At 46.7% G+C, this 24728-nt stretch overlaps 1 protein-coding gene across 11 annotated transcripts in view; it reads left to right on the top strand.

Annotated features, from left to right (window-relative positions):
- PDS5A (PDS5 cohesin associated factor A) overlaps positions 1-24728 on the top strand; it is a 219225-nt gene that overhangs the window by 147437 nt on the left and 47060 nt on the right. For all 11 annotated transcript variants that reach the window (XR_012227056.1, XR_012227057.1, XM_073561102.1 and 8 more), the window contains exons 23-28: positions 8290-8426; positions 8544-8667; positions 10225-10429; positions 13746-13860; positions 14015-14147; positions 17606-17725. Coding sequence is in view for 9 of the 11 variants with exons in the window: in XM_073561102.1 (XP_073417203.1) it covers positions 8290-8426; positions 8544-8667; positions 10225-10429; positions 13746-13860; positions 14015-14147; positions 17606-17725 (834 nt within the window). In the remaining 2 variants the exon portion in view is untranslated. The remainder of the gene's footprint in view (positions 1-8289; positions 8427-8543; positions 8668-10224; positions 10430-13745; positions 13861-14014; positions 14148-17605; positions 17726-24728) is intronic.

Raw genomic sequence — 24728 nt, 5'->3', positions numbered from 1 at the left:
TAATGTCTGACCTTTAGGCTATTGTTCTACTAAAGAGAAAATCATGTTCATACTTGAATATTTTTGTTTCTATTTAAAAAAATATATATTTGTAATAGTCATAGAATTAGTAACCATATGAGCACTGTCTTGTCTACTATGTTTGGGAGATATGAATAATCTTACTCTGTCGCCTAATTGGGGGACACAGAACCTTGGATGTTATGCTGCTGTCCACTTGCTGTCCGCAAGGAGGCACACCTTTTTTCTTCCGTTTTTTTCCTTTTTTTTCACGGAAATACAGATGAAGAAAAGTGGGTCTCCAGCGAGACTCCCGGCATGGCTCCCTCCTCGGTCCCCTATTAGGGGTACCCGGTTGAGGTCGAGGTGGTTTTTCCCCATGTCGCTCCCTCCCCAGTCCCTCGGGTCCTGGTTCGAGGTCGAGACCCCCCTCCTTCCCCAACCCCTTTAAGGGGTCTGGGTTGAGGTTGAGGCGAGGATGAAGACCCCCTGACGGTGACAGACGCACCCTCCCTAATCCCCCGCAGGGGGTATTAGGTTGAGACGCCTCAGGTAGGGTCGGAGATCAGGCAGCATTTCGCAGCTTCCAGGGACCCCAGGCTGGCTGAGGGATCCTGTTGGGGCCGGGGGAGGGTGCGGACTGGATGGCACAGCAGAGACAGGGTTTTTCTGCATCCCTGTCTCTGCAACAGCAGCGGCTCCATAGCGCTTCAGGGGCACCCCATACAAAAACCGCTACCCCTGCTACCCCCACCGCTATCCAGTCGACCATTCTGGGGGGGTCTGGTACAAATCCGCCCCCCCCTCCCGGACTACCGCGCCGCTCTGGAGCCCTCCTGGGCATCAGGCTTCTAATTTAGGCCGCGGCTTCGGCCTAGCTGAAGCCGCCGCCTTTTCCCCGCCCCCTGGCCCGCCCCCCCGGATGACCAAAATGACACGCTGGAGTGTCATAGAAGGGGCGGATTGAAGCAGAAAGGGCACGTTTTTACACAGCCCAGCGCGCCCTTTTCAGCTCTCTGCCCCCTCCTCCCTCTCCTCAGAGCCCCGGTGGCCATTTTTTCTGGATGAGATCCAGGAGAGGAGCATCACAGCGGTCTCCGGGGGGCACAGAACTTGGATCTGTCGGCGCTGGACCTAGGGGCACACCGGTGGGGTAAGCTCACAGCTGGGTTTTCATTACTCAGCTGTGAATCTATACTTCCTATAAGGCTTTCTGTGGGTTCCCTCTGCGTAGCCACCCCTGTACAATCCCTTATAGCCAGCCTCTGTGCACTATGCCGGGCTCAAGGAAGAGAACCAGGCAGGAATGTTTCTATGCATTCTGTACAGCCTGCAAAGCCACGCTCCCTAGTGGCAGCACGTATCCGCACTGCCGGGACTGCATCCAGAACTCTGGGTCAGAACCCCAGGGAGTCCCTACTGATGCTTCAGTGTCACAGGCCACGCCGGAATGGGCAACTCAGATGTCTCGGTCTATGTCACAGTCCATAGACAACCTAACTGCTACATTACTGCAAGCTTTGCAGAGTCGGGCCCCGGCTATAGACGGTACACAGCAAACGGACAGCTTGTCTCAGGAACATGCTGCTTCCGACTCTCACAGACGTAAGCGGACCCACAGGTCTCGATCACCTAAGTCGCACTGTAGCACAAGGTCGTCCCCCTCTAGGGAGAGACAGCGTCATTCCAGGTCTCCTGGGCAGTCCCCTGCCACAGACAGACAGTGCAATTTACCACAGGGATCCCCCACCACAGAAGACCCCCGCCCCAGGTCGCCCTCCAGGGATCACCTTAGCGAGGCACAGGATTCGGAGGGCATCTGTGACTCCGACTCAGATAATGAAACGGTCAGGTCCGTGGTACCTTCTCCCCCTAGCAATACAGCGCTAGTTGAGGACATAATCTCTGCCATTCATCGGGTGCTAAAAATTCCAGAGTCGCCCCCGGAAGTCCCAGAACATAGGATTTGCTTCGAAAGTGTTCAAAAACCACCTAAGGTCTTCCCTAATCACGATGAGTTTGAGAAAATACTTACCAAACAGTTTGCGCAGCCTGACAAAAAATCCGCTAATCGCAAATATTTGGAAGCGAAGTACCCCTTCCCACAGAAAGACACCAAACAATGGACAGATCCACCTGAAGTGGACCCTCCGGTTTCTAGGCTAGCAGCGCAGACTTTACTCTCTCTGCTGGATAGCTCAACCCTCAGGGACGCAGCAGACCGGCAAGTAGAACGCATGGCTCGTTCTATTTTCGAAGCGGCAGGCGCCTCTCTGGGCCCTGCATTTGCTTCAGTTTGGGCAGCCAAGGCCATCCTGGCTTGGGCCAAAAAACTACAGGAGGGTCTTCAGGCTTCTAATCCTGAACTCTCGGACCAAGCGGTCCAGATGGCAGTGGTAGCAGACTACATGATTCATGCAGCCCTGGATTCCGCCAGAGGTGTAGCGGGAATAGCATCTAACGCCATCACGATCCGACGCATCCTCTGGCTGCGAGAATGGAAAGCGGATGCGGCCTCAAAGAAGTCCCTCACGCGACTTCCGTATATTACTGGAAGACTTTTCGGCGAAAAGCTGGACACCATGATAGCCAATGCCACTGGGGGTAAGAGTACCTCTCTCCCTCAACTAAAACCGAAACGCACGTTTAAACGAAGAAACCAGACGCGATTCCGATCCTTTCGGAATTCCTCAGGCTGGTCCGTTTCGCGCCCAGTGCAAAACCGCAACCGTTCTCCACGCAGAGACAACCCACGGACGCAGCAGTGACCGGACAGGGCTTGGCAGTCGAAAGCAGGCCAAGCGAAACCCAAGGGAGGAAAACCTCAGAACTTCACTTCATCATGACTCGAGACCTCCGGAAGACACCCCACCAGTAGGCGGCCGACTTTTACTCTTTCAGCAAGTCTGGCTGCCTATTACAGAAAGCAGGTGGGTCAGGGAAATAGTGTCTTCCGGATACAAGATAGAGTTCACTTCCGTTCCACCGAACCGGTTCTTCCTTTCTGTTCCTCCAACACCACCAGAAAAGGCTCGTGTTTTCCACCAAGCGGTTTCCTCTCTCCTTCAATCAGGAGTTGTGGTGCCGGTTCCCGCGAACAAGAGATTCCGAGGATTCTACTCAAATTTGTTCGTAGTCCCCAAGAAAGGAGGCGGCGTCCGACCCATACTGGACCTAAAACAGCTCAACAATTACGTACGGGTCCGTCATTTCCGCATGGAGTCCCTCCGGTCCATCATTGCATCCATGGAGCAGGGAGAATACCTCGCCTCCATAGACATACAGGATGCGTATCTCCACATACCAATTGCTCCCGCCCACCAGAGGTTTCTCAGGTTCGCAGTCAACCAAAACCACTACCAGTTTGTCGCCCTTCCGTTCGGACTCGCCACGGCTCCAAGAACGTTCACCAAAGTCATGGCGGCCACCATGGACGTCCTGCACTCAAGAGGCATCCTAGTCGTCCCGTACCTGGACGACCTCCTCGTCAAGTCTCCCACTTTCAAAGACTGCGAGGTCAGTGTCTCAATCACTCTAGACACTCTGAGTCGCCTGGGATGGCTAGTCAACCTACAGAAATCGTCGACCATCCCAACTCGGACTCTAACATTCCTGGGAATGGTATTCAACACCGCCAGGGGCCTGGTGCTCCTTCCCAAGGACAAGACACTGGCCATCCGTCTGGGAGTTCGCACACTCCTTCGCAGTCCTCCTTGATCTCTCCGGTTTGCCATGAGAATCCTTGGCAGGATGGCAGCAGCAATAGAGGCAGTGCCATTTGCCCAGTTTCACCTCAGGGTCCTTCAACTAGCCATACTCAGATCTTGGGACAGGAACCCTCTCTCCCTCGACAGGGAGTTCAGGTTGACGTCATCAACCAGGAGGTCCCTGCATTGGTGGCTCAAACCAAACTCGCTTACACGAGGGAAGCCATTCCTCTCAGGACAATGGAAGATCCTGACTACCGATGCAAGCCTGACAGGCTGAGGGGCGGTGCACCTACATCACAGGGCACAGGGCAAGTGGTCACCCAGGGAAGTGACATTGCCTATCAATGTTCTGGAAATCAGGGCCATTCTCTTGGCACTGAGAGCATTTCATCACTTGCTTGCAGCCTCGCACATACGGATACAGTCGGACAATGCCACGGCTGTGGCATACGTGAACCACCAAGGCGGGACCCGCAGCGCCCAGGCGATGAGAGAAGTGGCTCATATCCTCCGCTGGGCGGAAGACACAAGGTCGGTACTTTCTGCGGTACACATTCCGGGTGTAGAAAACTGGGAAGCCGACTTCCTCAGCAGGCAAGGAATGGACTCGGGGGAGTGGTCTCTCCATCCCGAGATTTTTTACCAGATCTGTCAACGCTGGGGAACCGCGGATGTGGACCTCTTGGCATCCCATCTCAATACCAAGGTCCCCAATTTCATGGCCAGGACACACGACCCGCGGTCGCTCGGAGCGGATGCCCTGGTCCAGGACTGGTCCCAGTTCCGACTCCTGTACATTTTTCCACCCCTCCCCCTAATCGCCAGGGTCGTGAGGAAGATCAAGCAAGAGGGAGTTCCGACCATCCTCATCGCGCCAGACTGGCCCAGACGTACTTGGTACGCCGACATCGTGCAACTTACGGCAGACGCCCCCTGGCGTCTACCCGACCGTCACGACCTTCTGTCTCAAGGTCCGTTCTTCCACCAGAATTCAGGGGCTCTCAATTTGACGGCATGGCCCTTGAAACCTGGATTCTAACCCAGGCAGGTTTTTCACCGGCAGTCATTGCAACTATGATCAGGGCAAGGAAGCCTGCCTCCGCCAAGCTCTTTTATCGTACCTGGAGAGCTTTCTTTTCTTGGTGCGAATCTCATGGACAAGTCCCACTCCCTTATTCCCTCCCGAAGGTACTAGGTTTTCTTCAATCGGGCCTAGATGCCAAGCTATCCTTAAGTTCGCTTAAGAGTTAGGTGTCGGCGCTTTCAGTCCTTTTTTAAAAGCGCATTGCTATTAAACCGCAAGTAAGGACTTTCATCCAGGGAGTTTCCCGATTGGTTCCTCCCTACAAACGTCCGCTGGATACGTGGGACCTCAATCTGGTCCTGACAGCATTGCAAGCTCCACCCTTCGAACCTCTTAGAGGAGTTCCACTCTCCATTCTGTCTCAGAAAGTGGTTTTTCTAGTGGCGATCACCTCGTTACGCAGAGTGTCGGAATTGTCAGCACTTTCCTGCAGACGGCCTTTCCTAGCCTTCCACCAGGACAAGGTGGTTCTCCGCACGGTACCATCCTTCCTTCCGAAGGTTGTGTCCAACTTTCACCTTAATGAAGAGATTTCACTGCCTTCCCTTTGCCCGGTTCCGGTTCATAGAGTGGAGAAGGCTCTGCATACGCTTGACCTTGTCAGAGCATTGCGGATTTACGTGTCCAGGACTGCACCTTTCCGGAAATCTGATTCCCTCTTCATTCTTCCGGAAGGTAGTCGCAAGGGGTTGCCGGCTTCCAAGGCTACCCTTGCCAGGTGCATCAGGTCCACCATACATGAGGCCTACCGACTTAACAGTTCCCCTCTTCCGGCCGGTATCACGGCACACTCTACACGGGCAGTAGGGGCCTCCTGGGCCATTCGGCATCAGGCTTCGGCACAACAAGTGTGCAAGGCGGCCACTTGGACTAGCCTACACACGTTTACGAAACACTACAGTGTTCATACCCAGTCCTCAGCGGATGCGAGCCTGGGTAGACTGGTTCTGCAGGCGGCAGTACCCCAAGTCTAGGGGACTGTCAGCACAATATTCGTCCACTGCTTCCCACCCAGGGACTGGTTTGGGACGTCCCAAGGTTCTGTGTCCCCCAATTAGGCGACAGAGTAAAGGAGATTTTTGTGTACTCACCGTAAAATCTCTTTCTCTTAGCCTTTAATTGGGGGACACAGCTCCACCCTGTTGCCCTTACGGGCCGTTGTTTCCTGTTGAGTTCTCATATTGTTCTTTGAGCTCGTACATAGTAGCCTTCTTACAGGCATGGTTATGTTATTTGGTTACGTTCCTCCTTATGCTTTGGCACAAAACTGGAGAAGGCTGACGCCGTCCAGGGGTGTATACTGCAGAGGAGGAGCCAAAGTTAATCTTTTTCAGATTATGCATAGTGTCGCCTCCTAGTGGACAGCAGCATAACACCCAAGGTTCTGTGTCCCCCAATTAAAGGCTAAGAGAAAGAGATTTTACGGTGAGTACACAAAAATCTCCTTTTTGGTATAACCACTGTTATTAATACCAAACTATACTACCACCTTGCAGGCGCTGAGATAAATCCCTTTTAGCCTGGTATGTGTAGCAGATACACTCCTGCTTTTGCAGTTTTTTTTTCAACATTTTAGTGTATTATTTTACTTTTTCTCAGACAATACACTGACCATTGATCTGAACACAGAGTTTTAAAAACTGATCCGTGTGTTCGGTCCATGAGACCCGGGGCATATCCTATTCTCATCCATTTTGTGGATCAGACTTTTGTCATTAAATATATGGGTTCAACCATAACTCCCAAGCAGCATGCCCGCTGTCTTGGGGTCATATTCGACACTGAACTTTCCTTTACTCCGTACATCCGATCACTCAGTCGCTCTTGTCACCTGCATCTTAAAAACATCTCCAGAATCCGACCTTTTCTCACCTTTGAAACTGCTAAGACTCTTACTGTCGCTCTTATTCATTCTCGCCTGGACTACTGCAACTCTCTTCTGATCGGTCTCCCTCTTACCAAACTTTCTCCTCTCCAATCCATCTTGAATGCGGCAGCCAGGGTCATATTTCTGTCCAGCCGCTTCACCGATGCCTCCATCTTGTGCCAGTCATTACACTGGCTACCTATTCGCTACAGGGTCCAGTATAAACTCATCTCTCTCACCCACAAAGCTCTCCACTGTTCTGCACCGCCTTATATCTCCTCTCTCATCTCTGTCTATCGCCCTACACGTGCCCTCCGTTCTACAAATGACCTTACGACTAACATCCCCTGTAATCCGAACCTCGCACCTCTGCCTCCAAGACTTCTCTCGTGCTGCTCCAGCTCTCTGGAATGCACTTCCCCAGGCGATCAGACTGATACCTAGCCCTGACCTATTCAAGCGCGCTTTGAAAACCCATCTCTTCAAACAAGCCTACCACATCAACTACCCAGCAAGCTAACTTTGCCCTGTTCCCTCCTTCCAAATATTATTCTGAATCTGCACCCTACTATTCATCTGTCTCCACACCCTTCATGCACATGATAACTGCACTTGATACTTGTCTATTGCACTTAAACACACGGGCTGATGACCGGATCATGCAGCTTTATATGAAAATCCCTATTATAATTGCCAGACCTGAATTAACAAGCATTTTTCACCTACTGTGTCCCCCCATTTCCTTGTAGATTGTAAGCTTGCGAGCAGGGACCTCACTCCTAATGTCACTGTTTGAATTGTCTTAACTTGTATTGAATTTATTGTCTGTACATGTCCCCGCTTAATTGTAAAGTGCTGCGGAATATGTTGGCGCTATATAAATAAAAATTATTATTATTATTATTATTAAAGTCTATGGCAATCCATGTAGAACAGATGACGCTCTGAAGACACGGTGTACTTCTCAGCTTCATTTGCTTTTTACTAATACATTGTGATAATGGACCATGATTGGAGCGCTCATCGGCTCATCAGCACATAATGCACTGCCGCAGCTTATTCTGATATGGGTCCGTCAGCGCTCTGCTCCCTGCCTGACGCGGGTCATGGCTTGTACAGCAGTGGATTGCAGCCTATATTTGCTGGAGCTGACTGTCATAAACATACTGTGAAATTAGTAGGTATGGATCCTGAGGGAGAGCAGAGCTCAGATAAAATGATTTCAGCTTGGCAGGGGCTGGCCATGCCCCCTGATTTTTGAAAGTATGAAAGGAGATAGAGTGGTGTGGCTATTACTAGAAGCCAGGAGCAGGCTAAGCCTCCTGATCAGCCTCCCGGGAGGGAGAGGAAGCACTGAGGAGCAGATCCACTGCCACTTGTATGCAGCGAGGCAGCGCCCACTTGACAACTTTTGCCTGGGAATATCTCTATCGCATATATCACCACCTTTTCCGGCTCAGAAAACGGTAAGTCCTCAGAGCGCTGGGGACATTAATAGAATCTGCCACGTACAACTGCTTGGGTTTCTGCTCCATTCTTTCTATAGTAAAAGCTTTTATGGGCAGGTCAATAATACTGCACACCGGTATGAAGTGTACAAATTTGTCAGTTTTACTTTTCCTTTTCAGGTGCAAGCGATAAAGCTACTAGTGCGTTGGTTGCTGGGTATGAAGAACAATCAGTCAAAGTCTGCAAACTCCACTTTGCGATTGCTCTCTGCCATGTTAGTCAGCGAAGGAGACCTAACAGAACACAAAAAAATAAGGTCAGCCAATAAGCATGAGTAAATGTCAGAGACCTACAATGACCCAGCATGTAGCACCTTATAGGCTTTGTATTGATGTCTGTGACCAAACATTGACATTGACCGTCATTATTTCAGTAAATCCGATATGTCACGACTGAGATTAGCGGCCGGTGGCGCCATTATGAAGTTGGCACAGGAGCCTTGTTACCATGAAATAATCACGCCGGAGCAATTCCAGTTATGTGCACTTGTTATTAATGTAAGTATGGCCTTTACTGATGAACTCCTTTACTCCTAATATATTCTGAATGGCCTTGTTCTATAGGCCTATAAAATGCTCCAGAGGACCCAGAAGGGAAGGCACATGCTGCATGTTAGCAGTAACAGTGTAAGGAGGGAAGAAAGCTGCACGGTGCTGTCGTTATTGCCTCCAATGCAACTGGGTTTCCCTTTTATATGGGCCTTATATATCCGCTCTAGTTACAGAAAAATATGGAGTGCATAAAAAAAAAAATCCTTTTCTTGAGAAGTGTGTGTTTAACATTAATAACTGTTCTGTCACAAATACCTTTACCACAAGAGTAGATCAAAAAGTGATCATCTATTAGTCAATTGGAAATAAATTACCACATTATGGCTTTTAAAGGGAATGTCCTAAAAAAGTTTTTGATTTTTTTTTTTTTTTTTTTTTTTAACTTTGTCTTTATTGAATTTATTAAAATGAGTACAATTTGATATTTTCTACTTTTTAACACTGCTCAGGAGAATGTATTGCACATGATGATATATTACATGTGATGATTTCTCTGCTGTTCTCTGAACACTGCGGTGACAGTGGCAGTGAGCACAGGTCAGGCAGCCTGACATTGGGCTATTAATCCCAGACTGAGAAGCTTTTTTTTACCGCTGGATTAAGTCTATGCTGCAGACCTGCTGTGGTGACTTCTTACAGCAGTGGCAACAGCTCAGTGACTTAGCATTACTATACCAGGCTTGCGACCTGTGTTCACTGCTGCCCTGATGCTCTGCTCTCCGCTGCTACCCTGATGCTCTCCTCTCCACCACTGCCTGGACCTCCTGTCACCGCTCGCTGCTGAACACTGTGAGTGGGTGACTGGGAAATTGTACCTTGGAGTACAGCTCGGGACTACAAAAAAAAATGGCGCCTCACTCCCCCAACAGCTGTGAACTGGTCAGGCAAGGTGGCAGCCTCAGTACAAGACATGTGGTCGCACACCAACCACTTACACGCTAGCAAAAATGGCAGTACCTAGTGGCTGCAGGAAAAAGTATTTCAAAAATATTGGTTAAAACTTGGCATTCCAATTTGTATTACAAAAATATATATTATATTATCTATAATTATTAATGCATAAGTAAAAATCATAACAAAGTATATAGAAAACAAACATGAATTGATCTTGTGCCCATTGGAAATTACCATAATTTTTACACACATCGTGGTACTGACTTTTTTGTCTCGTTGAAGATTCTGCATGTGTTTTCTGTTGCCATAGACTGCTTTTTGGGTTCAGAAATAAACAGAGGTGAACTCATAGAAGAGCTTTTTGCCACTTTGCTAATTAGTGGAGGCTCCTTTACTTAAGTCTTGCCGCAGGGGTGAGCTCAGATCCCCGTGTTATGACAGTTGGTTGTCGGAACCCCTGCAATTTACATTTATTTCCTATCGGAGACCAAATGTTTCTGGCTGGAATAAAGAGATTAATTTATTCATGCAAAACTTTTTCTCTCTACTAGTCTTACTGCTAAATAGTAGTGAAAAACTAATGGCTATTGCTAATTTGTTATTTTGCAGGATGAATGCTACCAGGTCCGGCAGATATTTGCACAAAAGCTGCACAAGGCCCTGGGTAAGCTTCAGCTTCCACTTGAGTACATGGCTATTTTTGCCCTCTGTGCCAAAGATCCAGTGAAAGAAAGACGAGCACATGCCAGGCAATGTTTGCTGAAGAACATAAGTGTACGGAGAGAATACATAAAACAAAACCCAATGGCAAATGGTGAGTTTACGGAAGGCCCCAAATATTATATATTTTTTTTTTTTTTTTTTTTTTTTTTAAAAAAAACAAAAAAAAACTTCTTATAGATCTTTTATTGTAACACAACTGATAGTCCTCTCGGTAAGCATGTGGTCTTCAGAGGCTTGTCTGTAACTGTTTTTCTGCTACCCTGCTCCTATGATTATTCATTTACTAAGCAATTATATTTCTCCTACGCCTCATTGGGGGACACAGAGACCGTGGGTGTTATGCTGCTGGCCACTAGGAGGACACCAAGTAAACCAGAAAAAAAGTTAGCTCCTCCCCTGCAGTATACACCCTCTCGCTGGCTTTGATTCTCCAGTTCTTACTTAGTGTCTATAGGAGGCACTTGGGTCTGAAACCGTTTTTATTTTGTTTTTGAATTCTCTGTAAATTTTTATTTTTTAATTAACGGAGTGAAGGGGGCGACAGTTCCGTTCTACAGCCCGCTCTCCCCCGAACCAACAACAGGCAAGCACGTGGAGTAACCCTTCACGTACACTTTCCTGCGACGAATGGGGCTGATTCCTCTGACGATGGTTCCCTTATGGTCGGTACTCCACGGATACTGTTACCGTATCTGGACGACCTGCTCATCAAGCGTCCGTCCCTTCCAGTCTGCAAGGAATCTGTGGATAACAGTAAATACTCTTTCCCGCCTAGGGCAGAAGATAGGCTACGAAAAGTCTCTCCCAGGACCGGCTCACACTTCCCGCGGATTCACCACTCTCCCTCCAGGAGAGACCCAAGCCTTACAACAAGCAGAGCGGCCTCTTTCTCGACCAGTTTCTCTCTCCATTCGTTTCAGCATGAGAGTTCTCGGAAGGATGGTGGCAGCGATGGAAGCAGTTCCATTTGCACAGTTCCACCTCCGTCCCTTACAACATGCATTGCTGTTAGCTTGGGACAAGAACCCGTTCTCCCTGGACCGTCGGATTCCTCCGTCCCTGCGGGACAGGCAAGCCCTCAGGGAGTAGACACCGAGGTCGTCCCTGAATCAAGGGAGGTCTTTACCCACAGTAAGATGGTTGGTAGTAACCTCCGACGCAAGTCTCCTCAGTTGGGGTGCGGTCCCTCGTCATCTCACGGCACAAGGTTATTGGTCAACCCGAGAGTCACGTCTCCCCATTAACCTTGGGAGATAACAACCAGATTAGCTCTAAGGAGTTTCCACCATCTCTTCGCAGGTCTCCCCATCAGGTCTCAATCCGACAGCGCCACGGCTGTAGCGTATATCAACCGTCATGGAGGTTTTCGGGGCAGGATGGCCATGCACGAAGTGAGTTTCATCTTCCATAGGGCCAAGACCAACCATTCGCCCATCTCAGCAAGCCACATCCCGGGCTTGGAAAATTAGAATATAGATTTTCTCGGTCACCAAGGCATTGCCTCGGGGAGGTGGTCTCTTCATTCGGAAATCTTTCAGCAGATTTGTCATCGTTAGAGGACTCCGGATGTGGATCTCATGGCCTCAAGACTAAACAAGGTTCCTCATTTTCTTATTTTCTGATCGCACGATCCTTGCGCCATCGGAGCGGACGCTCTAGTTCCGCCATAGTTCCGGTTCTGGCTCCTGTACATCTCCCTCCCCACTTCCCTTGTTTCCGAGGGTCATCAAGAGGATTAGAGCGGAGGTAGTGCCAGTGATCCTAGTCGTGCCAGACTGGCCGCGCCGAGCATGGTATGCAGAACTAATACAAATAGTCGCCGACGTCTCCTGGCGACTTTCATATCATATGGATCTACTTTTGCAGGGCCCGATTTTACCACCCTGGTTTCCCTCACGACGTGATTTCCACCATGATTAGTACCAGGAAGCCTGTGTCCATGCGCATCTTATCACCGCACCTAGACAACCTTCCTTTTTTTGTAGTGCAAGGTTCATGGTTGATCACCTCCGGTATTTTCCATTCTGGCCATATTGGAATTCCTTCAATCCAGATTAATATCCGGCCTTGCGCTTAGCTCGCTCAACGGCAAAATTTCGGCCTTGTCAGTGCTTTTCCAACACAAATTGCCACCAAGCTTCAGCTCAAGACGTTCATTCAGGGAGTTTCCCATGTGGCGTCTCCTTATAGAAGACCATTTGACTCATGGTTCTCGGGGCCTTTCAGGAGGTTCCTTTTCGAGCTGCTGCAGGATGTGTCACTGACCGTCCTCTCTTAGAAGGTGGTCTCTCTAGTGGCAACTACGTCAATCAGACGAGTTTCGGAATTGGCAGCCCTTTCCTGCCGTTCTCCGTTTCTGAATTTTCATCAGGAAAAGGTAGTTCTCAGGTCGTTCCTGTCCTTCCTGGACAAGGTCCTCTCCTCTTGCCATGTCAACGGGGAAATTGTTTTGCCTTCCCTTTTTTCCGGCGCCAGTCCATCGCATTGAGAAGGCCCTCCACACCCTGGATGTGGTTAGGGTGCGGAGACGGTACATCTCGCGGATGGCTCCTTTCCACTAGTCAGATGCCCTGTTCATACTTCCGGACGGGCATAGGAAGGGTCTAGCCAGGTTGATTCGCTTGGCTATTCAGGTATCCTACCGTGTCAGGAATGCGCCTGTCCCAGCGGGGAATAAGGCGCGCTCTACCCGGTCAGTGAGCGCCTCTTCGATCTTTCGGCACCAGGCCTCGGCAGAACAGGTCTGCAAGGCTGTGACTTCGTCCAGTCTGCATACTTTTACAGAAAGTTACCAAATTCATTCTCGGGCCTCTCCGCAAGGCTGCGACTTGGTCCAGCTTGCGTACCTTTACAAACATTGCCTAATTCATTCTCAGGCTTCTGCGGATGCAGCTCTCGACAGACGCTGCCTACAATCGGCAGTTCCACGGTGTTCACTCAGTGGTACATGGGGTATTAGCATATGTATGCTCACCACCCAGGGACTGCTTCAGGACGTCCCACGATCTCTGTGTCCCCCAATGAGGCGTAGGAGAAATAGGCATTTTTGTGTACTCACTGTAAAATCCTTTTCTCCTAGCCAATCATTGGGGGACACAGCACCCACCCTTTTTAGCCTATTGGCTCACTGTAGCATTCTTGGGCGTTAATATTGTTATTGTTAACTGTTTATGCGCCTGCTTTTTTCACCGAACTGGAGAATCTCAGCCAGCGAGGGGGTGTATACTGCAGGGGAGGAGCTAAACTTTTTTTTTCTGGTTTACTTAGTGTCCTCCTAGTGGCCAGCAGCATAACACCCACGGTCTCTGTGTCCCCCAATGATTGGCTCAGAGAAAAGGATTTTACGGTGAGTACACAAATCCCTATTTCTACAAAATATTAAAATATGGACATTTTGTTTTCCACAGAAAAGCTTTTGTCCTTACTGCCAGAATACGTCGTACCTTACATGATTCATCTTCTGGCTCATGACCCAGACTTTACTAAACCTCAGGATATTGACCAACTCCGTGATATCAAAGAGTAAGTTATTTTTTGGGAGATTTATTGTTTTGTCCCTCTCCCTTTTCACTTTTAGATAACCTGTGAATGTGTAAAATAATATGACCTCATGTTATGACCTTTACAACTAAATTATTTGATCTGGACCCTTACTGGGATTGCTCTTTCTATGCAGGTGCCTTTGGTTCATGCTTGAAGTTTTAATGGCCAAGAATGAAAACAACAGTCATATGTTCATGAAGAAAATGTGTGAGAGCATCAAACAGACTCGCGATGCGCAAGCTCCTGATGACCCTAAAGTAAATGAAGTGAGTGCCACCGTAGGATATGGCACTGTGGTCGGTCGCCTTTAACACACAGACGTTGTAGGCTTTATACGCGCTCTTCACAGTACAGTGACATAATACACAGACCACTGTATGTATTTTATTCACTTACACAGCACCATTAATTCCACAACGCTTTACAGACGACATCACTGTCCCCATTGGGACTTACAATCTACATTACCTATCAGTATGTCTTTAGAGTGTGGGACGAAACCCATACAAACATGGGGGGAACATAAAGACTCACTCCTTGTAGATGTTTTTGGTGGGATTTCAACACAGGACCCTGGTGCTGCAGAGTAACAGTGCTAACCACTGAGCCACTGTGCTGCCCAAAGAAATGTATGCAACTTTACTGTCAGGCGTCTCTTTACAAGCTCTGAGCATGCAGTGATGTCCTATTTAAAGAGGTATTCCCATCTCCAAGGTACTATCCCAATATGTAGTAGGAATAATAATAATAATAATAATAATAATAATAGCAAATGCCTCTAATTAGAAATGTATAATTTTACTGATTCGCCATGTCTCTTTCCTCATGTGCAGGCACTACAGGACCTTAGGTATTCATAGTAACGACCATTGATATAATAACAGTTGCTAGTGGTCGTAACCATGGGTACCCAAGGTCCTGCAATGCCTGCACATAAGGAAAGAAACATAGCAAATAACAAAAAACTATACTACATTTCTAATTGGAGGTATTTGCTAATATTATTACACCTACTACATATTGGGATAGGATCTTGGAGATGAGAATACCCCTTTAAGTTTCTATTACGAACCTGTAATTCTGATATGCTGTCCTATGTATCAGTGCTATATTACAGATGCAGGTCCATACTCCTGGTTGCCAAATGGCAAAATTTACTAGCTCACGGGTGATGTACAATTAATGATATTGTGGTACCGTGTCAGACAGAAATATCTATGTATTTACTAGCACACTGAGAATCCAACAGACGCAAATTGTAGACTGAGTCCAGTGTGTTTCTGAACAGGGCACTGACCCCATCTTCTGCTGATTGCTTCCCTGAGGGTTGACCAGATACACAGGAGCCGGTCAGTCATTGAAGTCACTACACAGGGCAGCATTATAAACTGAATGATCTACATCACACATCAAGGGGCAATTCATCAAAAGAGATGGCTATCTCCAGTCGTCCCCCCCCCCCCCCCCAAAGAAAATAAATTAAAAAAAAAAAAAAATCTGCTGGTCTATGTTGTGCCACTCATCTGAACAAATTTGTCAATTTTTCTGGATGGCTCAAGTCCGAATTCTAACTGCTCCAGTTGTGAGCTAGATTACATTTATAATTTCCCCTTTCTGGCAGAAATGATAGTCATAGAATCGTGGAGTTGGAAGGGACCTCCTGGGCCATCTGGTCCAACCCCCTGCTCAAAGCAGGATTCGCTAAATCATCCGAGACAGATGTCTGTCCAGCCTCTGTTTGAAGACTTCTATTGAAGGAGAACTCACCACTTCTCGTGGCAGCCTGTTCCACTCATTGATCACTCTTAACTGTCAAAAAGTTTTTTCTAATATCTAATCTGTGTCTCCTCCCATTCAATTTCATCCCATTGCTTCTAGTCTTTCCTTGTGCAAATGAGAATAAAGATGATCCCTCTCAGTGTGACAGCCCTTGAGATATTTGTAGACAGCTATTAAGTCTCCTCTCAGTCTTCTCTTTTGCAAACTAAACATTCCCAAATCCTGCAACCTTTCCCCATAAGACAGGGTTTGCAGACCGGTCACCATTCTGGTCGCTCTTTTCTGAACTTGCTCCAGTTTGTTGATGTCTTTTTAAAATGTGGCGCCCAAAACTGGACACAGTATTCCAGATGAGGTCTGACCAAAGAGGAGTAGAGGGCAATAATGGCTTCACATGATCTAGACTGTATGCTTCTGTTTATACATCCTAGAATTGCATTTGCCTTTTTTGCTGCTGCATCACACTGTTGACTCATATTCAGTCTGTGATCTATTAGTATACCCAAGTCTTTTTCACATGAGCTGTTGCTTATCCCTATTCCTTCCATTCTCTATATGCTTTTTTCATTTTTATAGCCCAGATGCAGTACTTTGCACTTTTCCCTGTTAGGCCGGTTTCACATTAGCGCTTTTTAAGAGCACGCACGGCCGGGGGTAGCTCCGCCCCCGAGCCGGCTCTCTGCCCGGCGTGCCCGCCCCTTGCTTGTAGCGCCGCCTACTAGCGGACAGCGGCGCCTACGATCGGCGCACTCTATCTTTAGCATATGGTGCGCAGATCGTGCGCAGGCCGTGCGCTAGTTGCGCTTTGACCTGCGCTGCGCACTTTTGACGGTGCGCCGTGCGCGCCAAAATCAAACTTTTCGGATTTTGGCGCGCACGGCGCACCGTCAAAAGTGCGCAGCGCAGGTCAAAGCGCAACTAGCGCACGGCCTGCGCACGATCTGCGCACCCTATGCTAAAGATAGGGTGCGCCGATCGCAGGCGCCGCTGTCCGCTAGTAGGCGGCGCTACAAGCAAGGGGCGGGCACGCCGGGCAGAGAGCCGGCTCGGGGGCGGAGCTACCCCCGGCCGTGCGTGCGCTTAAAAAGCGCTAATGTGAAACCGGCCTTAAAAACCATTCTGTTTGCTGCCCACTGCTCCAGTTTATTAATATCTTTTTGAATCCTCTCTCTCTTCTCTAGTATTAGCTATCCCTCCTAGCTTTGTGTCATCAGCAAATTTAATCAGTTTACCCTCAATTCCTTCATCTAAATTGTTGATTAAGATGTTGAACAATACAGGGCCCAGGACAGAATCTATTGGGCCATGCCCATCTGCCAAGTGCTAAAAAAAGATGTGATTGGTTCAAAAAAGCAAAAAATTATATTAAGATTATGCATTGTGCATTGATTTGTAACTTTTATGCCCCAGAAAGCCTTAGGCCTGTTTCACACTTCCGTTTTTTCAAATCCGTCAAAATCTGTTGTTTTCCGTAAAAAAACGGATCCGCCATTTTTTGCAGGATCCGTTTTTTTTGTCCCATAGACTTCCATTACGGTTACCGCGGATCCGTCAAAAAAACGGATCCGTTTTTAAAAAAACGGATCCGTTTGCATCAGTTTCCGTCAAAAAAACGGAAACGGATCCGTTTTGCGGACACAAAAACGGAAGTGTGAAACAGGCCTTAATCAGTTTCCCTGTATATGTTTTACCACTGAGTAAATAGGTCTATTTGTAGGATAGCACAGGTGTAATGGGGGAGTTGTGCTTAGAAAGTGCAGTGGTGTGTAGGCAACATGACTTTGTATGACTTGGTTTATATCCTCCCACTGCTCCTAATTTTTGTTGGGTAAGACTCTACTTTTTATATTAAAAAAAGAAAAATGGTTTCAATTGTTAGAAAAAAAACCTCTAGTGATCGTATAGATTTTATTGTATTCTGCAATAATGATGTCTTTCCTTTTAGAAATTGCATACTGTCTGCGATGTCGCACTTTGTGTTGTCAATAGCAAAATTACAATCACGATCGCTGATGCACCTAAGGAACCCATGTTGCCAAGTAGATTTTTTACACAACCTGATAAGGTAATAAAACTTAATCTCTTGCTTGAAAAATGTAAATGAGTTGTGCACTACTTTGATGTTGAAGACCTACCAGTATGATAAGTCAAAAACACAAAAAGAAAACACAGAATGACAAATGTGCAGAAATACCCTGCAGTAACAAATATGACAGTAATCAGCAAGTGCTGGTAAAAAGATGGCAACAAATACATCCCTTTTTTTCCCTTGCTTATGCATGGTTTGAGAGACCCCACCCCTCTCTTGTGTGACATACACATAAAGAGCTGTCTTACACCACGTGCCCATACTAGGAAGTGCCTTTCTGAATCCTGTTCATTTAGACACTGTTCATATGTTCAGGTTTTAAATACATTAGATAGGGACTGCTCCATTAAGGGTTACCTTGACGAGGTGGAGAAGCTTGGTATACATTTTTTTGCAAAAAAAAAGTATCGACTAAATACGCTGTATTTGTTGCCATCTTTTTACCAGCACTTGCTGACTACTGTCATATTTTGTTACTGCAGGGTATTTCTGCACATTTGTCATTCTGTGTTTTCTTTTTGTGTTTCAGTCAGTGGGTGGTGTGAACACTGTCCGACCCACTTGTTCACATTTGTGCATGTTACATGTGTTTTTAATCCCAGTATGATAAGTCATCAGTAATATACAGTTGTGGCCAAAAGTATTGACACCCCTGCAATTCTGTCAGATAATACTCAGTTTCTTCCTGAAAATGATTGCAAACACAAATTCTTTGGTATTATTATCTTCATTTAATTTGTCTTAAATGAAAAAACACAAAAGAGAATGAAGCAAAAAGCAAAACATTGATCATTTCACACAAAACTCCAAAAATGGGCCAGACAAAAGTATTGGCACCCTCAGCCTAATACTTGGTTGCACAACCTTTAGCCAAAATAACTGCAACCAACCGCTTCCGGTAACCATCAATGAGTTTCTTACAATGCTCTGCTGGAATTTTAGACCATTCTTCTTTGGCAAACTGCTCCAGGTCCCTGATATTTGAAGGGTGCCTTCTCCAAACTGCCGTTTTTAGATCTCTCCACAGGTGTTCTATGGGATTCAGGTCTGGACTCATTGCTGGCCACCTTAGAAGTCTCCAGTGCTTTCTCTCAAACCATTTTCTAGTGCTTTTTGAAGTGTGTTTTGGGTTATTGTCCTGCTGGAAGACCCATGACCTCTGAGGGAGACCCAGCTTTCTCACACTGGGCCCTACATTATGCTGCAAAATGTGTTGGTAGTCTTCAGACTTCATAATGGCCATGCACACGGTCAAGCAGTCCAGTGCCAGAGGCAGCAAAGCAACCCCAAAACATCAGGGAACCTCCACCATGTTTGACTGTAGGGACCGTGTTCTTTTCTTTGAATTCCTCTTTTTTTCTCCTGTAAACTCTATGTTGATGCCTTTTGCCAAAAAGCTCTACTTTTGTCTCATCTGACCAGAGAACATTCTTCCAAAACGTTTTAGGCTTTTTCAGGTAAGTTTTGGCAAACTCCAGCCTGGCTTTTTTATGTCTCGGGGTAAGAAATGGGGTCTTCCTGGGTCTCCTACCATTCTGTCCCTTTTCATTCAGACGCCGACGGATAGTACGGGTTGACACTGTTGTACCCTCGGACTGCAGGGCAGCGTGAACTTGTTTGGATGTTAGTCGAGGTTCTTTATCCAACATCCGCACAATCTTGCGTTGAAATCTCTTGTCAATTTTTCTTTTCCGTCCACATCTAGGGAGGTTAGCCACAGTGCCATGGGCTTTAAACTTCTTGATGACACTGCGCACGGTAGACACAGGAACATTCAGGTCTTTGGAGATGGACTTGTAGCCTTGAGATTGCTCATGCTTCCTCACAATTTGGTTTCTCAAGTCCTCAGACAGTTCTTTGGTCTTCTTTCTTTTCCCCATGCTCAATGTGGTACACACAAGGACACAGGACAGAGGTTGAGTCAACTTTAATCCATGTCACCTGGCTGCAAGTGAGATTTAGTTATTGCCAACGCCTGTTAGGTGCAACAGGTAAGTTACAGGTGCTGTTAATTACACAAATTAGAGAAGCATCACATGATTTTTCGAACAGTGCCAATACTTTTGTCCACCCTCTTTTTTTATGTTTGGTGTGGAATTATATCCAATTTGGCTTTAGGACAATTCTTTTTGTGTTTTTTCATTTAAGACAACTTTTTTATGTTTGGTGTGGAATTATATCCAATTTGGCTTTAGGACAATTCTTTTTGTGTTTTTTCATTTAAGACAAATTAAATGAAGATTATAATACCAAAGAATTTGTGTTTGCAATAATTTTCAGGAAGAAACGGAGTATTATCTGACAGAATTGCAGGGGTGTCAATACTTTTGGCCCCAACTGTATCAGCTGTTAGCAGTGCTGCTGGTGGCTAGATATAATCCGTATACACCAGCAAAGGCACTATATGCTGCAGTGGCCGATCTCATGTACTGCAGCTCAGCTCCTTTTCACTTTATTAGGAAGGTCACTAATTTTGTATTCATCTATTTTGTATGGTCACCTTTACCAGAATGTTGCTATCATACCTTATGGAACTTTCCCGCAGTGTCACACCTGTCACTTGCCCACCCTGCATTAATGATGTGATAACCAATTATGATTTTCATTACTATCACGATTTTTTCATCTGACTAAACTGATTGGCCGACACCTGTGCAGTTGTTTTTTTTTTTAATCAAATAGTTTTTATTCACATTTTCATTATAACAAACAAGTGAAAAACATCTGTATCACCATCCAAAATCCCCCTCCCCACACCCCCGCCCGGTCCACAAAAGAAATAAGAAAATTATACACAAAAAGCACAAATCTTATGAAAATATAAAATACATGCACATAGACACAGTGGATAACAATGTCGACCAAAATCAGCTATTAGACGAATAGGTTCGCTGCTGGCAGACCCTTGCACAAAAGTATTCGGTCGTCCCCTCTTAAGGTATATGGCTTTTTCTCTATAGAGTATATAGTTTAATTTATTGATGTATTCTGTCCGAGATGGCACCTTATCTGAAATCCAATGGTATGCTATCGGCTTCCTAGCAGCATAAAGCATTCTGGCAACTGCGGTTTGAAGGTATTCATCTCCCTCCACATAACCCAAGACACAGACGGGATCTCTCGGGATATCCTGTCCTGTAGTCACATGGATCAAATTAAGGACCAGAATCCAAAATACCTGCAGGCAGGGGCACGTCCACAACATATGTAAGATATCAGCATTCTCGAGCGTACATTTAGGGCACTGCGAATCCCTCCTCATGCCCATATCAAATAACCATTTAGGGGTTCTATAAACTCTATAAAGAATATACAATTGGGACAAACGATTGGGTTCACTAAGAGACAGCCTGGGGACCATCTGCAGAATAGATTCCCATTGATCCCCTGAAATGGCGCCCAACTGTTGCTCCCACTTCGCCAGCGCTCCTATCGGATGCTTCACCAAAACCATTGAAAGAACTCCACCGTACACAAACGAGATTAAACCCCTAGTGGATGCCTGCAGCCCAAGCCTGCTGACAATAGCATCCTGGTGTATAGATATGGTATTCATTTGGTCCTGCACTGTGTAGGCATGCCGCAACTGCAGATACTGGAAGAACATAGAGTGTTGAAGCGGAAAATCCTGTCTGTGTGTCAAAGGACTTAAAAACCCCATCCTCCACTAATTGCGACAGCCACCAGATACCTATTCGCCTCCATTGCGCAAAACCTTTAAGCGACCTCATTTGCGGCAAATACAGATTATCCCAAATAGGGGAGTATTTTGTGAAACCCGTGATTCCTCTTAACTGTTTAATTTTATCCCACACTTTAATCATGAGAAGGACCGTAGGATATCTAGACGCCCAAGGTCTAAATCTGCCCGCCTCTAAGTTGGCTAACAGCGACCCCTGACCCACAAGAAACCGGAAACCGCTGGGAAGCCCTCCATTCCCCCCGCCATGTGCTGACATTGAGAGGAGAGAAAGTAGAGCCATGGATTGGGCAGCGCCAGCCCCCCCATCTCTTTAGATTTTTGTAAATGTTCCAATTTGATCCTTGCACCCTTTTTTAACCAAATAAGTTCTCTAAATATCGCATTAATTTTGTAAAACCTATTTTGAGGGAGCCAGACTGGGGAGTTGTGAAGAACATACAGAAGCTGCGGCATGATCACCATTTTTAGTAAGTTCACTCTGCCCACCACAGAAAGATGCAACTTAGCCCAGGCCTTAACCTTTCCCTTAATCCTGGCCATCAGTGGCGAGAGATTCAAATATTCAAAATCCATGAGTTTATTAGATATCATAATACCCAGATATTTGAAAGTCGTTACAACCGGCACCTGTGTGACGTTGATTGGGATCGGATCTAAAGGGAGAATCGCAGATTTTTCCCAGTAAATAACTAGTCCCGAGACAGCACCAAAAGAATTAAGGAGCAACATCACATTATGTAATGATCTATCAGGGTCCGCCAAGAACATAAGCAAGTCATCAGCATAGAGTGCTACCTTCTCCTCCTGTCCTCTGTATCTGAACCCCTCGATGCCCTTATCATATCTTATTCTGGAGGCCAGAGGCTCTATCGCTAAAGCAAAGAGTAGCGGGGACAGAGGGCAGCCCTGCCTCGTACCTCTATAAAGAGGAAAAGGGTCAGACAGTGATCCATTTGCTCGTATTCGTGCTTTTGGTTCGGAATATAGGAGACTGATCCAGCTAATAAAACCCGGACCAAACCCCATACAGCGAAGTGTAGCACAGAGGTAGGTCCACTCTACACTGTCAAATGCCTTGGCGGCATCCAGAGAGAGGACCACCCTCCCCCCCGCATTATCCGCCCTCATCTGCATGTTCAAATATAGTCGCCTAATATTTATGGCCGTAGACTTACGAGGCATGAAACCCGTCTGATCCAAATGTACTAACGATTCCACCACCTTCGAAAGTCGAGTGGCCAAAACCTTCGCCAGGAGCTTAATGTCCACCGTCAGGAGGGAAATGGGTCTATATGACGCCGGGAGTGTCGGGTCTTTGTCCTTTTTTGGCAGCACAGTAATAATAGCTTCCCGCATAGAAGATGGGAGAGCTCCAGAACTGAGACTATCATTGAATACAGCCAGCAAGGTAGGGAGTAGTACAGATTTATACTTTTTGTACACCTCAACCGGTAAGCCATCCACCCCCGGCGCCTTACCATTGGACATAGATCCCAAAGCCTCTTCAATCTCCCCCAAGTCCAGCGGCTCATCAAGCATACGTCTCGCTTCGTCAGTCAGACGTGGGAGTTTAGCGGGCCCCAAAAAGTTGTCAAGGTCTTCAGTCGAGGCCCTGGTGTGTGAGGAGTATAACTCGGTATAAAAAGTCTCCAAAATTCTCAAAATACCCGGTGTGTCATTGAAAAGTTGCCCACCCACATCCCGAAGGCCGGCTATAAACGAGGACCCCCCCCCGTGCTGAAGTTATATCCGAGAGCAAATGACCAACACTCTCCGCATTTTTAAAATATTGAACTGACTGAAACATACGTTTTCGTTTCGCAGTTTCTAGCGTCATTTTAGTCACCTTCAACTGTGCCTCTTTTAGCCTTTTCTGACTGGCGAGAGTGAATCGCATGGAGAGAGCCTTTTCCGCATCCTCCAGCTCATGAAGTATAATCTGAGATTCTGCTCTGGAATTAGATTTAAGCTTTGAAATCTCACGTATATACATGCCCCGCAGGTATGCCTTCAGAGTCTCCCAAACAGTCAAACTAGATGCTGAACCCAAATTAAACCTGAGATGTTCCTCTATCTCAAAGATAAAGCTATCATTCTTATCCACTAGCTGCAGCCAAAACGGATTAAGTCGCCATAACGGTTTAGTTTTCAATCTATTATCCCCCCCTTGATTGTAATGGACATGGGCGAGTGATCCGACACTGTTCTCGGCAAATAATTAACGTCTAAAATTTTTCTCAGCATCAAATCATCACCCATAGCCAAATCAATGCGTGACACTGAGACAAAGGTAGAGGAGAAGCATGAATATTGGTAGACATCAGGATTACGACTTCTCCATAAGTCAGTCAGGGCTAGCTCATGTAACAAAACTCCGAAAGGCGTACGATTACCTCCCGGTTTCAGGGGTGCATGATTCCCTCTATCCCAGTGGGAGTCCAAAACATTATTAAAGTCCCCCACCAACATATAAGGGACCCCCGGAAAGTCCCTCAACATGGTATGAATTTTATATATAACTTTGCTGCTATAAGGCGGGGGGATGTATATAGAAATGAGTATCATTATCTCAGCAAAGAGTTTGCAGACTCGAAAGACGAATTGCCCCTCCGTGTCCACCACCACCTGATTGCATGTAAACTGGGCACCCTGAACAGACCAATATGCTAACTCCCCGGGAGTATTGAGAGTATGTGGAATGATACCCATGTTGTATCCACCTCTTATTTAATATACCAAGTGTCTCAGGAGTAAGATGCGTCTCTTGTAAGCATACAACAGTTGGCTTCTGATCCATTATAAAGGAAAATATGGCCTGTCTTTTTACTGGGGACTTTAGCCCTCTAATATTCCAGCTAAGTATTTTAACGTCACCCATTCTCAAGTCGATATACAGTCGGTGCCAATATCCACCGTGTCATAGTAGAGCTTACATTGTTGTGCACAAAAATTACATAGGACCCGACAAACCCCTAGAACCCCCCCCAGAACTCTCCCCAACATGTCCCCCGGCAGTGCCAAGGGTATTTCAACCAAGGGCGATGTTATTCCCTTCCACATCAGTCAACGGGCGTTTTGCTTCCTAACTGCTGCCCACATATAACAGTCCCCACAGCACACGGCAACCATCTACAGCAAAACGACAACATGTTGAGCAGTTTCCTGCAACAGAACCGAAAGTCAAGACACCAGACAGCGCAGAAGTGTCTAAAGTAGCAAATACATCATCATCCGCATTCCAGGTCTTCCTCATCCTACCTCAGCTGCTGTTCATTC

This window comes from Dendrobates tinctorius, unplaced genomic scaffold (genome assembly GCF_039654945.1).
Source record: "Dendrobates tinctorius isolate UK_male_01 unplaced genomic scaffold, ASM3965494v1 ptg000314l, whole genome shotgun sequence".
Classification (NCBI taxonomy): Eukaryota; Metazoa; Chordata; class Amphibia; order Anura; family Dendrobatidae; genus Dendrobates; species Dendrobates tinctorius.
Note: the sequence above shows the minus strand (reverse complement) of the source record. Positions and strands in the feature narration are given on the sequence as shown.